Source organism: Puma concolor, chromosome C2 (assembly GCF_028749965.1).
Source record: "Puma concolor isolate L17-30 chromosome C2, mPumCon1.1.hap2, whole genome shotgun sequence".
NCBI classification, from domain to species: Eukaryota; Metazoa; Chordata; class Mammalia; order Carnivora; family Felidae; genus Puma; species Puma concolor.
The window spans coordinates 111,010,679-111,025,117 of NC_141675.1; the positions used below are offsets into that span (position 1 = coordinate 111,010,679).

The 14,439-nt window shown below is 36.7% G+C and overlaps 1 protein-coding gene across 5 annotated transcripts in view; it reads left to right on the forward strand.

Moving 5' to 3' along the window:
- The first annotated feature begins 2,247 nt into the window (after positions 1-2,247).
- The window catches only part of IMPG2 (interphotoreceptor matrix proteoglycan 2), an 85,416-nt gene continuing 73,224 nt past the window's right edge, over positions 2,248-14,439 (forward strand). Inside the window, exons 1-2 of one of the 5 annotated variants that reach the window (XM_086675558.1) lie at positions 2,248-2,511; positions 2,973-3,224. In XM_086675558.1, the coding sequence (XP_086531684.1) occupies positions 2,427-2,511; positions 2,973-3,224 (337 nt within the window). In that variant the 5' untranslated portion in view covers positions 2,248-2,426. Of the gene's footprint in view, positions 2,512-2,972; positions 3,225-12,711; positions 12,795-14,439 lie in introns of those variants that run through there. The other 4 variants (XM_086675557.1, XM_025913513.2, XM_086675560.1 and 1 more) reach the window with 4 other exon arrangements.

A 14,439-nucleotide genomic window follows, 5' to 3' on the forward strand; every position in this document is an offset into this window, starting at 1 on the left:
TTTCTTTCTGCCTTAACAAGCATATAGTTAATTTGATTGTTCAGGAGACATTTTTGGAGCATGTACTATTAGCAGGCAGTTTGCTAGGTACAAAACAATGAACCACAGCTTTTATTCCTGAGTCATTTATAGCTAATGGGAGAAATGGACATATGCATAGTTTTAATATTACTGGTAAAAACGATCATAGAGTTTCTTGGGGGCTCAGGAGGGAATTCAGCCTTGCTGCATGTGTGTGTGTGTGTGTGTGTGTGTGTGTGTGTGTGTGTGAGAGAGAGAGAGAGAGAGAGAGAGAGAGAGAGAGAGAGAGAGAGGTGGCGGGGGAGAGAGAGAGTGAGATGTGGTAGAGAGGTAGTAAGAGGGTTGTCACTGGACAGGGAAAGTCTTCCTAGAGAAGATAATATTAATTTTAATTTGCAACTCTTGGGATAAACAAAAGTGGTAGCTTTTTTTTTTTTTTTTGTCATATCTAATCACTTAACTAGGATTTAGGAAAAGTTTAATGCCTCTTATAATCAGTTTGTTTTCTTTTTATGTTACGGGGGAAATAGGGTTCTTGTCATACAGAGCCATTTCTAACCTGGTTCCAATCTATGTGCTGTCCTCATCTTTCCACTGTCACCTGCTTTTTAATTCTATAAAATTACTCATTTATGCTGTAATTGCTTTTGGCTTAATACCAAGCTTAAGCCTTTTACTCATAGCAAATTATCTTGGGTTTTCTTTCTTTCAGTAATGTTTATTTGGAAATGTGCTGAACTAAAATAAATATGAAATGTCATCTGTATTCAGTATTTTTTTTTTTAATTGTGAAAACGACCTGTAATTGTTGAACTATGTCTGGACTGGGAGAACTGTGAGTGGACTTGTATACTCCGAAGGCTTGCTTGACTGGAAGTATATAAAACCTTATGGGAAATCATAGGCTTTTCCTTCCTTCTGTAGAGTCTCTTGTAACTGAACTTGATCTTGTGGAAATTTGGGAACATTGTCCAGGAGCTGCTAAAAGACAAACTTCTGTGGGTATGTGGCTTCCCTGTCTACACCCACCTACCTGGTCTCTTCTCTTAAAACTGAGTACATCCCTTTGAGGGCTGAAGAAATCGGGGTTGACTATTCTAGAATTCTCAAGAGAAATGTGCTTTAAATCTTTACAAAACTTTTCTTTTTTCAGGGGCTCCTGGTGGCTCAGTCGGTTAAGTGTCCAACTTTGGCTTAGATCATGATCTCACGGTTCGTGAGTTGGAGCCCCGCATTGGGCTCCCTGCTGTCAACACAGAGCCTGCTTCATATCCTCTTCTCCTCCCCCACTAATGTGCACGCACACGCGTGCACACGCACACGCGTGCGCACACACACACACACACACACTCTCCCTCTCAAAAATAAATAAAAACAAAACTTTTTTTTCTTTTTTTAGAGAACTTCTCCAAAGACACAGGACATAAGATGTAAATCCAGTGCTATTTGATAGTAAATCCTAGCTTCCACAGGGACTTTGACTAGTTTAATTGCTTTTTACTAGGTTTGTTTGATAAAAGCAACTGCTCTAATACAAAGAATTTTATCTAGTCCCATTGTGGTAAAAGTTATCCTTTGTTGGTTGCGAGTTCCTCACGTACATAAACATTCTGGGCCTCATGTTTAATAGCTAATTAAGCAACACAGTTATCACGTGGCTGTCATTAATATTGTATGATTAGTATGTGCCAGGCAGTATTCTAATAGTGCATTTTCTGTGTATTAACGAATTTAATCCTCACAGCAGTTCTATCATGAGTTAGCTTTATCTTCCTATCCCATTTTCTATAAAAGGAAGAAGTTATTAAGTGGTTATAACCAAAGATTTTCAAATTTCTAACGAAGGAGAGAGATTTGAAAGACAGTAACTATGACAAAACTAGAGCTAGTTTTGTGTGTAGCTCTGTATTTCTGAAGTAGATAGGTATAGTGAGTCTGGGCTTACAAATTATGTGTTTACAAATAACAGGCCCTAGAAAAACCCAAAGTACATGTGAATCTATCAGGTTCAACTAGTAGATTCAGAAAAATTGTAAAGCTCAGTGAATTATATGTGAAACATTATTTTTAAGTGGACTGTCTGGTAATGGCAAAGAACGTGTTTGTAAAGAGCTTAGCTGACTGGATTAGAATAAAGAAATTGTCTCTCTCCATCTGTTCTAATTAGCTTATCTCTTCTGCTTTCATAGCCTGCTGCTTCTTTCAGAAAAGAAGTGAGAGGTATTTTGAAAGGACACCATTTTTATTTAAGCTAATTTATAATGGTTTTGGAATGGTTGTCAGTTTTCAAAGATAAACTTTGAAATGTTAGACCTTTCCTGTAATAATTCGTTACTGGAAGTTTCAAGGCTTTTTTGGGTGCTCAAGGATTTTGGCCTCTCCTTATTCCTTTGATTTTGGCCCAAATGATTATGTTTCCTCATTTTGGGAAGATTTCTCTGGGTATTTTGATATTTGTCGTGATAGAAGGAAACCTTCCATCATTAACAGGTATTTAAAAAGCTTTTTAATTTTAATTTTTTTATTTTTCTTTATATCTCTAGTGTATTCTCTTTAACATTATTTAATTTAATATGACCATTGTAAGAACTTGAATCAAATACTACTCTGTTAGGCTTTGATATTGCTTCATTTAAACTTTTAAAATCTCTCAATATTTTTGGTTTTCCTTTTCATTAGTAATTTCTTCTTCAGACTTACTTCCGCTTATTTCTTGTATTGAAATTGGATATATAGTTGATTTTAACAACTAAGAATCTTGAAATAAAGGAGTAGGAATTAGATGGAGAAAAGATTGACTGCTCACGCCTCCCCTCTTAAGTATGCATGTTTACAATTTGAGCATTGACTTCAAAATCCAAATGTGGCACAAAAGTCAGTTTTTCTTTGTTACTTTTCATTCTGTATCTTCATTCATTATCAGAAGACTTGTGTATGCTTTCACTATGTAGCACAAACCTACATATCTTTAGAAGATATCCAAGAACCCAAGAGTGCAGTTTCTTTTCGCCTGACTGACAAGGAATCCGGGGAGCCTTCTCATTCTACTGAAAAGAAACTACCTTTGGACCACAGAGAAGCTGAGAAACAGTGGTTGCTCAGAAGAAGGCGATCTATCCTGTTTCCTAATGGTGTAAAAACCTGCCCAGATGAAAGCATTACAGAGGCTGTGGCAAAGCATGTAAAGTACTTTAAAGTACGAGGTAAGTGAACATCCAAACCTTGGGACTCCGTGATGAAATTCAAACATACTCCTAGCATGTTGTTGTATCTTGTTAAAATTCAGAGTATGTGATAATTTAGACACGGAGCCAAATATTATCTTTCTCTTAGCTATGGAAAAAGGACTTGCTATAAGTATAGTATTTATATAGCTTCAGAGGAAAGTTTGCATTAAGAGAGGAAATGGCTTAAATCTTTGAAGCACTTCAAAAATACCAGTTTATGTTACTGGAAGATTTAACTATTTTTACTTCTTCATTAAGTAATTAGTCTAAATGTGCCCACAAAATATATTTACCATGGTATACTTACCTATTTGGCTAATTAGTTACTTTATGTACATGAAAATATAATACATGTCTATATTTTATAGTTTAGACATTCTACAGATTCATGCTGGTTATACTCTGGTTGGTACACATAAACCTTATATCTAAGATGATGACAACTCTCACAATAGACCCTAAAGCAACAGAACTAGGATTTTATTTTTAATTTAACAGTATTATCCTTGATTGAATACTTTTTCATTAGGTGAATTCATTCTGTTTCTTAAATTTACTATCTTAAATTTACTAACCAAAATTGCTTAACTGACCATAATATGTCCCTCAGATTTAAACGATTCTCAAACTTTGCTTTTTTGCTGCTAAAGAGACAATGTGATACGATGGATGTGATGCTAGTAAACTAAAGTGGAGGTGAATGATTAAATGATAGTGCAATCAGGCTAGTTCATTTATGTATGTTTTCAACAAATGTTTGTGGGGCACTTGCCATTTTCCATATGTTGGGCTCTATGAACCTTCAAGTCTAAGCTGCTACTTTATCTTCTCCTTTTTTATTTTCCTCCGTCTTGTCTTTCCCCTCCTCCTCCGTCACCAAAGCAAGCGATTGATTGATTGATTCATTTATTCATTTCAGAGCTAGTGTTTTCTGTCTTAAGTTGTTATTTAAATTCCAGCTATTCAACATACAGTACAGTATTAGTTTCAGGTATACAATTTATGCGATTCAACACTTAACATACGCACCCAGTTCTCATCAGAACAAGTGCACTCCTTAATCCCTATCTCCTATCCCCCTACCTATCTCCCTACTGGTAACCATCAGTTTGTTCTCTATAGTTAAGAGTCTGTTTCTTGGTTTGCCTCTCTCTTTTTTAACCTATGCTTATTTGTTTTGTTTCTTAAATTCCACATATGAGTGAAATCACATGGTAATTTGTCTTTCTTTGACTACCTTATTTTGCATAGTATAATACTCTCTAAGCAAGTGTTTTTAAAATAAAGTAATACCAGATATTACATATATAAAATTTTTTTGTTAAAATAATTTTTTAGGGGCGCCTGGGTGGCGCAGTCGGTTAAGCGTCCGACTTCAGCCAGGTCATGATCTCGCGGTCCGTGAGTTCGAGCCCCGCGTCGGGCTCTGGGCTCATGGCTCAGAGCCTGGAGCCTGTTTCCGATTCTGTGTCTCCCTCTCTCTCTGCCCCTCCCCCGTTCATGCTCTGTCTCTCTCTGTCCCAAAAAATAAATAAACGTTGAAAAAAAAATCATTTTTTAATGTTTATTCCTTATTTTGAGAGAGAGAGAGAGACCGAGTGTGAGCGGGAGTCAGGCAGAGAGAGAGGGAGACAGAATCCGAAGCAGGCTCCAGGCTCTGAGCTGTCAGCACACAGCCTGACGTGGGGCTCGAACTCACAGACTGCGAGATCATGACCTGAGCTGAAGTTGAAATCTTAACCAACTGAGCCGCCCAGGCACCCCTAATTTTTTAAGTGCCACTGTATTAACACATTTTTTAAGGAGTGTGTTTACAACTCTTGATTATACTGTGAGATTATCAAACATTACTAAGCAATAAGCTTCCCTTTTACATTTGTAATGGAAATCCATTGATTCTGACTTTTGTGTATAGGGCATGTGCCAGAAGTGGCAAATTCCAAAGAGAGTGGGAAGAGAATAAAAGACTGAAGATGAATGGGAATGACAGTTCATAACTTATCAAAACGTTATTTCTATTGCCTTGGTTTTTCCTTTTAAAATAAATAGATCAGAATATCTAGGTAGATGCTGGGTAAGTGGTGAAGAGGAAATAACCATTTAAGCAATGTGGTTATATCTTTTAATTTCTTTGCTCTGATGTTTATAAATTCAAGAGATACTATTGAAAAAGAAGCCAACAAAAAGAAAAGCATTCCTAGAGTAATTGATTTTAAAATACAGATGCTATGAATGGGACCATTAGAAAGGGACCTCACAGACCTAAAAGACTCGGCACAGCACATCAGGACTGTAACAGTGTTGATATAGCTATTACTGTCATTGTAAAGAGTAAATATTTTATGTTTTTGAAGATTAGGAAAAATGAATATTTCAGCAAAAGTCTTGAAGAGATTTTGTAGGGATAATTGGATTATGCCCTTAGAACCAAATATTTGGAAATTAGAGGGAGAGATCCATTCAATGTCCAACTGAGGATCTTAGCTCTTTCTCAAGCTAATTCATTTTAGTGGTTTGCCCAATTTTTCCTTAATAGAGAATTTGGCTTCAGTTGCTAGGTGGTGTAACAAATTTGAAAAATACCTTCATTTAAGCAAGAAGCAACTGCATTTAACCTAATGATTTGTGAAATTAAACAGATATTTAGGGTACTTGGGGTTGAATGCAGTTAATACTCTCCTCCTACTTTATTTTTTTTTTTATTTTATTTTTTTTTTTAACGCTTATTTATTTTTGAGACAGAGAGAGACAGAGCATGAAGGGGGGAGGGGCAGAGAGAGAAGGAGACACAGAATCGGAAGCAGGCTCCGGGCTCTGAGCCATCAGCCCAGAGCCTGACGCGGGGCTCGAACTCACGGACTGCAAGATCGTGACCTGAGCTGAAGTCGGATGCTTAACCGACTGCGCCACCCAGGTGCCCCTCCTCCTACTTTAAAAAATTATATTTGTAGGTGGACTTTTAAAATATAACTTTATTGAGGTATACTTTGATGGATTATTGCTGCATATTTAAGTTACATAATCTGATTAGTTTTGACAAACATATTTACCCTTGAAATCATGCAGTTAAGATAATGAATGTATCACTCACCACTAAACATTTTCTTATTTGCCTTTGTAATCTGTCCCCTCTCAGCACTTCCCTTTATCCCAGTACTGAGGCAACCTAATCTGCTTTTTATCACTATGGATTGTTTGCATTTTCTACACTTTTATATATAAATGTAATCATATATGTACACTATTTTGTCTGGCTTCTTTTGCTCCGTGCAATTATTATTTCGAGACTCATTTGTGACTTTTTTTTTTTTTATCAGTAGTTTGTTTCCTTTTATTGTTGAGTAGTATTCTATTTTAGGGATATACCACATTTTGGGATATTAGGGTTTTTTTCAGTTATTATAAAGAAAGCTGTCATGAACATTTGCATTCAAGTTTTTGTGTCAACAAAACCTTTTGGTTAATAGTGCAATGGCTGGAGGGCCGCCTCGGTGGCTCAGTCAGTTGGGTGTCTGACTTTGTTTGGCTCAGGTCATGATCTCACAGCCTGTGAGTTCGAGCCCCACGACGGGCTCTGTGCTGACAGCTCGGAGCCTGGAGCCTGCTTCGGATTCTGTGTCTCCCTCTCTCTCTGCCCCTCTCCCGCTCAAGCTCTCTGTGTCTCTCTCAAAAATTAACATTAAAAAAAATTAGAAAAAAATAGTGGAATGGCTGGGTCTCATGATAGGTGTATGTTTAACTCTTTATGAAGTTGCTAAATTGTTTCCCAATGTGGCTGTACCACCTGCACTGTATTAGAGTTCCAGTTTTTCCACATCCTTGCAATACTTGGTGTAGTCAGTCTTTTTAAACTGTAACCATTCTAGTGACTATGAAGCAATTGTGGTTTTAATATGCATTTTCTTAATGGCTAGTGATGTTGAGCACCTTTTTCATGTGCTCATTTACCATTTGCTTATCTTTTTTGGTGAAGAGTTTATTCGAATATTTTGCTCATTAAAAAAAAATAATTGGGTCATTTGTCTTATAGAATTGTAAGAGTTCTTAATATATTCTAAATACAAGCTCTTTGTCAGATACATGTTTTGCATACATTTTCACCCAGTGTGTGGCTTGTCTTTTGCTTTTCTTAATAATATCTTTTGAGAAACAGAAGTTTTCAATTTTGATGAAGTTCAACTTAAAAGTTTTTTTTTGTTGTTGTTTTTTTTGGGGGGGGTCATGCTTGTTTTTGGTTTTATCTAAGTTTGCCTAACCCAAAGTCAAAAGAATTTTCTATCTTTTCCTGTAAAAATTTTATAATTTTCAGGTTTTACATTTAGGTCTATGATCTACTCTGAGTTAATTTTTGTATGTGGGGTATATGGATCAGAGTTAAATATTTGCATATGCTTAGCCAATTGTTCTAGCACCATTTATTAAAAAGATTATCCTTTCTTGCCTTTAAGGCTTTGTTGAAAAATCAGTCTTCTGTATTTAGTGAGTCTATTTCTTCATTTTCTTCCACTGATCTATATGCCTGTTTTTATGCCAATACGACACTGGCTTGATTACAATAAGTCTTTGAATCAGATAGGGAAGGTTCTTCAACTTTGTTCTTCTTTTTTCAAATTCACTTTGTAATGCTAGGTTCTTTGTCTTTCATATAAATATTAGCATCAGCTTGCCAACTTATACAAAAAGGGTGGCTGGAATTTTGATTGGGGTTGTGTTGAATTTATTGATCAATTTAGGAAGAATTGTCATCTTAACAGTATTGGGTCTTCTGCTCTATGAATGTGATACAGCCCACCATTTACTTAGGTCTTCTTCAATTTCTCTTGACAGTGTTTTGTAATTTTCAGTATATAGGTCTTATAGCTCTTTTTATCAGATTTATATATTTTTATTTTTTATGCCATTGTTAATGTTATTTTAATTTCTTTTTAAAAAATGTTTATTTATTCTGAGAAGGAGAGCACGAATGGGGGAGAGGCAGAGAGAGAGAGTGGGAGAGAGAGAATCCCAAGCAGGCTCCTTGATATCAGCACAGAGCCCAACACAGGGCTCAAACTCATGAACCATGAGATCATGACCTGAGCCAAAGCCAAGAGTTGGACACTTAACTGAATAAGCCACCCAGGTGCCCCAATGTTATTTTAGTTTCTGATTGTTCTTGCCAGTAAAAGAGGCATACAACTGCATTTTGTATATTGGCCTTTTATTCTGTAATTTGCTAAATTCACTTATTTGTTCTAGTAGCTTTTTTGTGTATTCCTTAAGGTTTTCTACAAAGATGATTATTTGCATATAAAGATAATTTTACTTCTCATATTCCAACTTATGTGCCTTTTATTTCTTGCTTTATTGCACCAAATTGACTGTTGTATATGTTTTGGGTACCATGATTCTGAGAAGAAAATAAGACTTTGTTCCATAATGGATTTCTATTTACTGGGTAAGACGCACAGCCTGAGCCCTAGTAAAGGGTTAAAGACAGATTAAATGCAGGCCCTTCGTTATTCAGAATACTGTCATCCATATTTTGCTTTCCTCCAGCAGTTTTCAGGGCAGGTTTTCTCCACCACAAGAGAGACATTTATAGATCAGTTATCTTCTCAAAAATAGAAAGTTACCTTTAGCAGTCACTAAAGGCTACATGAAAATTGTGTCACAAGGGTGGGACTTCAGAACAGGTCTAATTCTAGGCCATAATGAAGTATGTGGTGGTGCTTTGCCCTTCTTAGTACCTCTTTCCCTGGAATCATGATGATTTTACTGTTTACTGCCTGCAGTGTCCTGTTTAGGTTTCCCCTCTCCGAGCTGCATGAATGCTCCAGACTTCCTCCCAGTTCTCTTCCTTTATCAAAATGTAAGTGTTCTGAATCCTGTTATCCCAAGCTAGTTAATTGGACCTTCTTGTCAGGTAGCTCTTAACTGGAAAGCCATTGGATAAATTAAGGATGTATTACCTTTCTGGAGGGAATTACATTTTTTTACAATTTTATTGAGACATAATTTACATATCATGCAACTCACCCATTTAATGTATAGAATTCAATGGTTTTCTAGTATATTCACAGAAACCTGCAACCGTTATCACACTTAGTTTAAAAATACTACATCACTTCAAAAAGAAACCTCATACTCTTTAGTCATTACTCTCTTATCCCTCTTTTCCGCCTACCCCTCTCCCTAGACCTAAGCAATCATGAATCTGCTTTTTACTTCTATAAACTTGTCTGTTATGGATATGTCAAATAAATGAGATAATATAATATGTGATCTTTTGTGACAGTCTTCTTTCATTTTGCGTAATGTTTTCAAGGTTCATCCATGCTGTAGCATGTATCAGTAGTTTATTCTGTTTTATGGCCTAATATTATTTTCTTGTATGGATATACCACATTTTGTGTATCCATTTCTTAGTTGATGGGCACTTGGGTTGTTTTTAGCTATTTAGGTGTGTACCTAGGAGTAGAATTTTGGGATTTTATGGTAACTCGGTGTTTATCCATATGAGGAAGGCCAGATAGTTTTCTAAAGTAGCTGCACCATCTTACATTCACAACAGCAGTGTGTAAGATTCTGATTTTTCTACATCTTTGCCAGCACTATGATTTTCCTTAAAAAAAAAAAAAATTACAACCATCCTAGTAGGTGTGAAATGATATGCCCTGGTTTTGATTTGCATTTCTCTAGTGATTAATAACATTGGACATCTTTTTATTTGCTTTTTGGTCATTTGAATTTCCTCTTTTGAAGAATATCTTTAGATCCTTCCCCATTTTTTAATTGGGTTGGTTTTTTTATTATTGAGTTATAACAGTTCTTTATATATTCTAGATACAAGTTTCTTATTGGATAAATGAATTGAAAGTATTTTTTCTCATTCTGTGGGTTGTCTTTTCACTTTCTTGATGGTGTCTTCCATGTACTAAAGTTTTTGTTTTTGATAAAGTCCAATTTATCTATTTGTTCTTTTTCAAAATAGTTTTGGTTATTTAGATTCATTGTAATTCCATATGAATTTTATTTTTCTTTATTTTAGAGAGAAAGAGAGTACAAGCAGGGGGAGAGGGGCAGAGGAAGAGAAAGAGAATGTGAGGCAGGTGACACGCTCAGCATGGAGCCCGATGTGGGGCTCATTGCCACGACCTGAGCCAAAATCAAGAGTCAGACACTGAACCGACTGAGCCATGCAGCCACCCCTCCATGTAAATTTTAGGACTAGCTTGTCAATTTCTATAAAGAAGTCAACCAGCGTTTTGATAGGATTGCATTGGATCAAGTTGGAGATATTACTATATTAATAATGTTAATGATTCATGTCTGGATGCTTTAATTTGCATTTCTCTGAAGATGAATGATAGCACTTTTTCACACATTTATTGGCTTTTTGTATCTCTTCCTTTGTAAAGTGTTCCAGTCTTTTACATGTTTTTTTTTTTTTTTTTTTATGTTTATTTTTGAGACAGAGCATGAGCAGGGTAGGGACAGAGAGAGGGAGACACAGAATCTGAAACAGGCTCCAGGCTCTGAGCTCTCAGCACAGAACCCGATGTGGGCCTCGAACCCACGAACTGTGAAATCATGACCTGAGCTGAAGTCAGACACTCAACCAACTGAGCCACCCAGGCGCCCCTTTTACCTGTTTTAAAAATTGGATGGTTTGACTTTTTATTAGAGAGTTGTAGAAATTCTTTAAATATCCTAAATACCAGTTCTGTGTCATATATGTATTTTGAATATTTTCTGCCAGAGGTATCATTTGCCTATCCATTTTTTATTAATAGTGTCTTTGATAAATAGTTGTTAATTGTGATAAATTCTAATTTCTATTTTTTCTTTTATAATTGCTGCTTTTAAAAAATTTTATTTTAGAGAGACAGAGCAAGCAAGGGAGAGGGGGAGAGAGAGAGAGAGAGAGAAAGAGAGAGAGAGAGAGAGAGAGAGAGAGAGAGAGAGAATCTTAAGTAGGCTCCACGCAGAGCCAGATGCATGGCTCGATCCCACAATCTGTGATCATGACCTGAGCCAAAATCAAGAGTCAGACACTCAATCAACTGAGACACCTAGGTGCCCCTATAGTTGTTGCTTTCTATGTCCTGTTTATGAAAGCTTTGCCTATCCTCAAGTCATATAAATGTTCTTCTGTCTTTTCTCTTAGGATCTTCATAATATTAGCCTTCATATTTCAAATTATTTTCTGTGTGTACTGTAAATAAGTTATTGAGATTTTTTTTTCTTTCTATAGAGATATATAGTAAAACCTTGGTTTGTGAGCTTAATTTGTTCTAGAAACATGCTTATAATCGAAAGCACTTGTATATCAAAGCAAATTTCCTCATAAGAAATAATGGAAACTCAAATGATTCATTCCACAAGCCAAAAATATTCATATAAAAATGATTACAATACTGGGGCACCTGGGTGACTCAGTCGGTTAAGCGTCCAACTTTGGCTCACGTCACGATCTCACAGTTCATGAGTTCAAGCCCTGCATCGTGCCCTGTGCTGATAGCTCAGAGCCTGGAGCATGCTTTGGATTCTGTGTCTCCTTGTCTCTCTGCCCCTCACTTGCTCATGCTCTGTCTCTCTCTCTCTCTCTCTCTCAAAAATAAACATTAAAAAGATTTAAAAAATATTACAATGCTGTAATATAATACAAAATAATAAAGAAAATACAAAATAGAAGGAAAAATAACTGGCACTTACCCTTGAAAACCTTCATGGCTGGTGTGAGGGAGACAAGAGAGAGGAGGGTAATTGTGTAGGACTTTCCCTATCACTAACAGAATCACTGCTATCTATTGGCTCAGTGGAATCTTTTTGGGCATAGGGACAATTGTATACATTCACACACATGTTGACTACAATACAGTATTAATAACCTTTTGTCACATACTGTATTTAAGGTAACCGGCAATAAGGCAGCAGAGGAAAGGGTCTCTATCTGCAGTCAGCCTGACCTAGAGTGAAGCAAAGCATTCCTAAGCAAACTCTTGTATGGAAAAGCAAAGGACTGTCCACAGGTGCTTTGAAGTGGCAAAAAATGCTTTAGTGCCAGTTGTGGGCACCTACCAACATTCTGAAAAATCACTGATTGCTTCCAAACACCACAGCCTGAGATTGATCATCTGAGCATGGGAGAGGATCACTCACAATCCTGCAGTGAGAGAGAGAGAGAGAGAGAGAGAGAGAGAGAGAGAGAGAGAACACCACTGGCTTAGTTGTGATCATGTGACATTAGGCATCATGTGCTACTTGTATTGCCATTCATTGCTCGTTTATCAAGTTAAAATTTAAAGTGTTTGCTTAACTTGCAGAACACTCACAGAACAAGTTACTTGCAATCCAAGGTTTTATTGTATGGTTATTCAGTCACAATATTTTTTATAGTTTCTTTGAATCACTTTATTTCATAACCAGACCTTACAGACGTTCATTTTTTTTTTTTTTAGTTTTTACCAACCTAGACTTTCACTTTTGCATTGTCTTCTGGTGGGCACTAAATTTTCATTTGGAAGTTTTAGGATGAAGAAAGGAAGAACTATGAATCTGCAGGTGGTCAGCTCTGTCTCAGTCAGCCTTGGCTGGATTCTTCTGTATACTGTATGATCACAAGTTTGAAAGAACAGTTATAAGGATGCAGTTAGTTCACTGAAAGAGAAAACTAAGTTTGCAAACAAAGGTTTATTTTAACCCTGAAAAATCAATTGATGGAGAAACTTTAAATATTCATATATTTTCCTCTCTGTTAAAACTTGAGTCTTGTTCTTTGGCTTAGACTATCTTCTTCCATCAAACAACTGTCAGACACCCAGAATCCATTATGGTTATAACACTGATATTCATGTAGCACTATGTGATTTATAAAATACTCTCACAGGTAGGTAGGTAAGGCAGTAATGATTTATCCAATCAAATAAGAGGGATGAGGGGCGCTTGGGTGGTTCAGTCATTTGAGCCTCTGACTCTTGATTTTGGCTCATGTTGTTATCCCAGTGTTGTGGGATTGAGCCCGGTGTCAGGCTCTGTGTTGTGCATGGAGCCTGCTTAAGATTCTGTCGCTCTCCCTGTCTCCCCGACTCGAGTTTGCTCACTCTGTCTCTCGCTCGCTCGCTGTCTCTCAAATAAACAAATAAATAAAGCACATTGCAGCGCTGACCGGCTAGGTAAGTTACCTGTGGTTATGAAGCTGGGGCTAGAATTTAGATCTGACTCTGTGAGTTCAGGGGCTCCACCTCAATATGTTACTGGATAAGCATTCAGCTTTCTTGAGATGAAAAATAATGGTCTTGATCTCTGTGCATTTAAATCCTTCTCTCTCCCTTATTGCTCTGCTCCTCTTCCCTCCCATCTCAGTCTGTCTGTTGTCCACAGTGTCTGGCATTTGGCCAAAGAAATGGTTACAGGAAACCAATATACTTAATGTATACAAAATGTGCAGACAGTCTGTTTAGCATCCATTCAGATTTGATGCTTTGGAATAACTTAGCAGATAGACTGAATTTGTTTTTAATATAGTAGTACATTTCTCCTAAAAATCATTAATTTTTTAGTCCTCATATCGTAAAAAAATTTTTTTGAGTGTAATTGACATACAATATTAAATTAGTTTCTGGGTGCCTGGGTGGCTCAGTGGGTTGAGTGTCTGACTTTGGCTTAGGTCATGATCTCACAGTTCGTGAGTTTGAGCCCCACGTCAGGCTCTGGAATGTGCTTTGGTTTCTGTGTCTTCCTCTCTCTCTGCCCCTCCCCCACTTATGCTCTTTTTTCAAAAATAAACATTAAAAAATAAAAATAAATAACGAAATAACTTTCAAATATACAAGGTAGTGATTCTGCAAGTTTCTACATTATGCCATGCTCACCACAAGTGTAGCTACAATCTGTCACCATGCAATGCTATTACAATGTCATTGACTATATTCCTTATGCTGTGAGTTATATTCCTGTGACTTATTCATCCCATAACTGGAACCCTATATCTCTCACTTCCCTTCACCCATTTGGTATCCTCCCACCTCCCTCCCCTCAGGCAACCACCCGTTTGTTCTCTACTTATATCTTTTTTTTTAGTTAATAGATTTTAATGTTTAGAGAAGTTTCAGGTTTACAGAAAAATTGAGCAGAAAGTCCAGAGAGTTACCTATACTGCCACTCTTCCACACACACATTTTTCCCTCTTATTAGCATTTTGTATTAG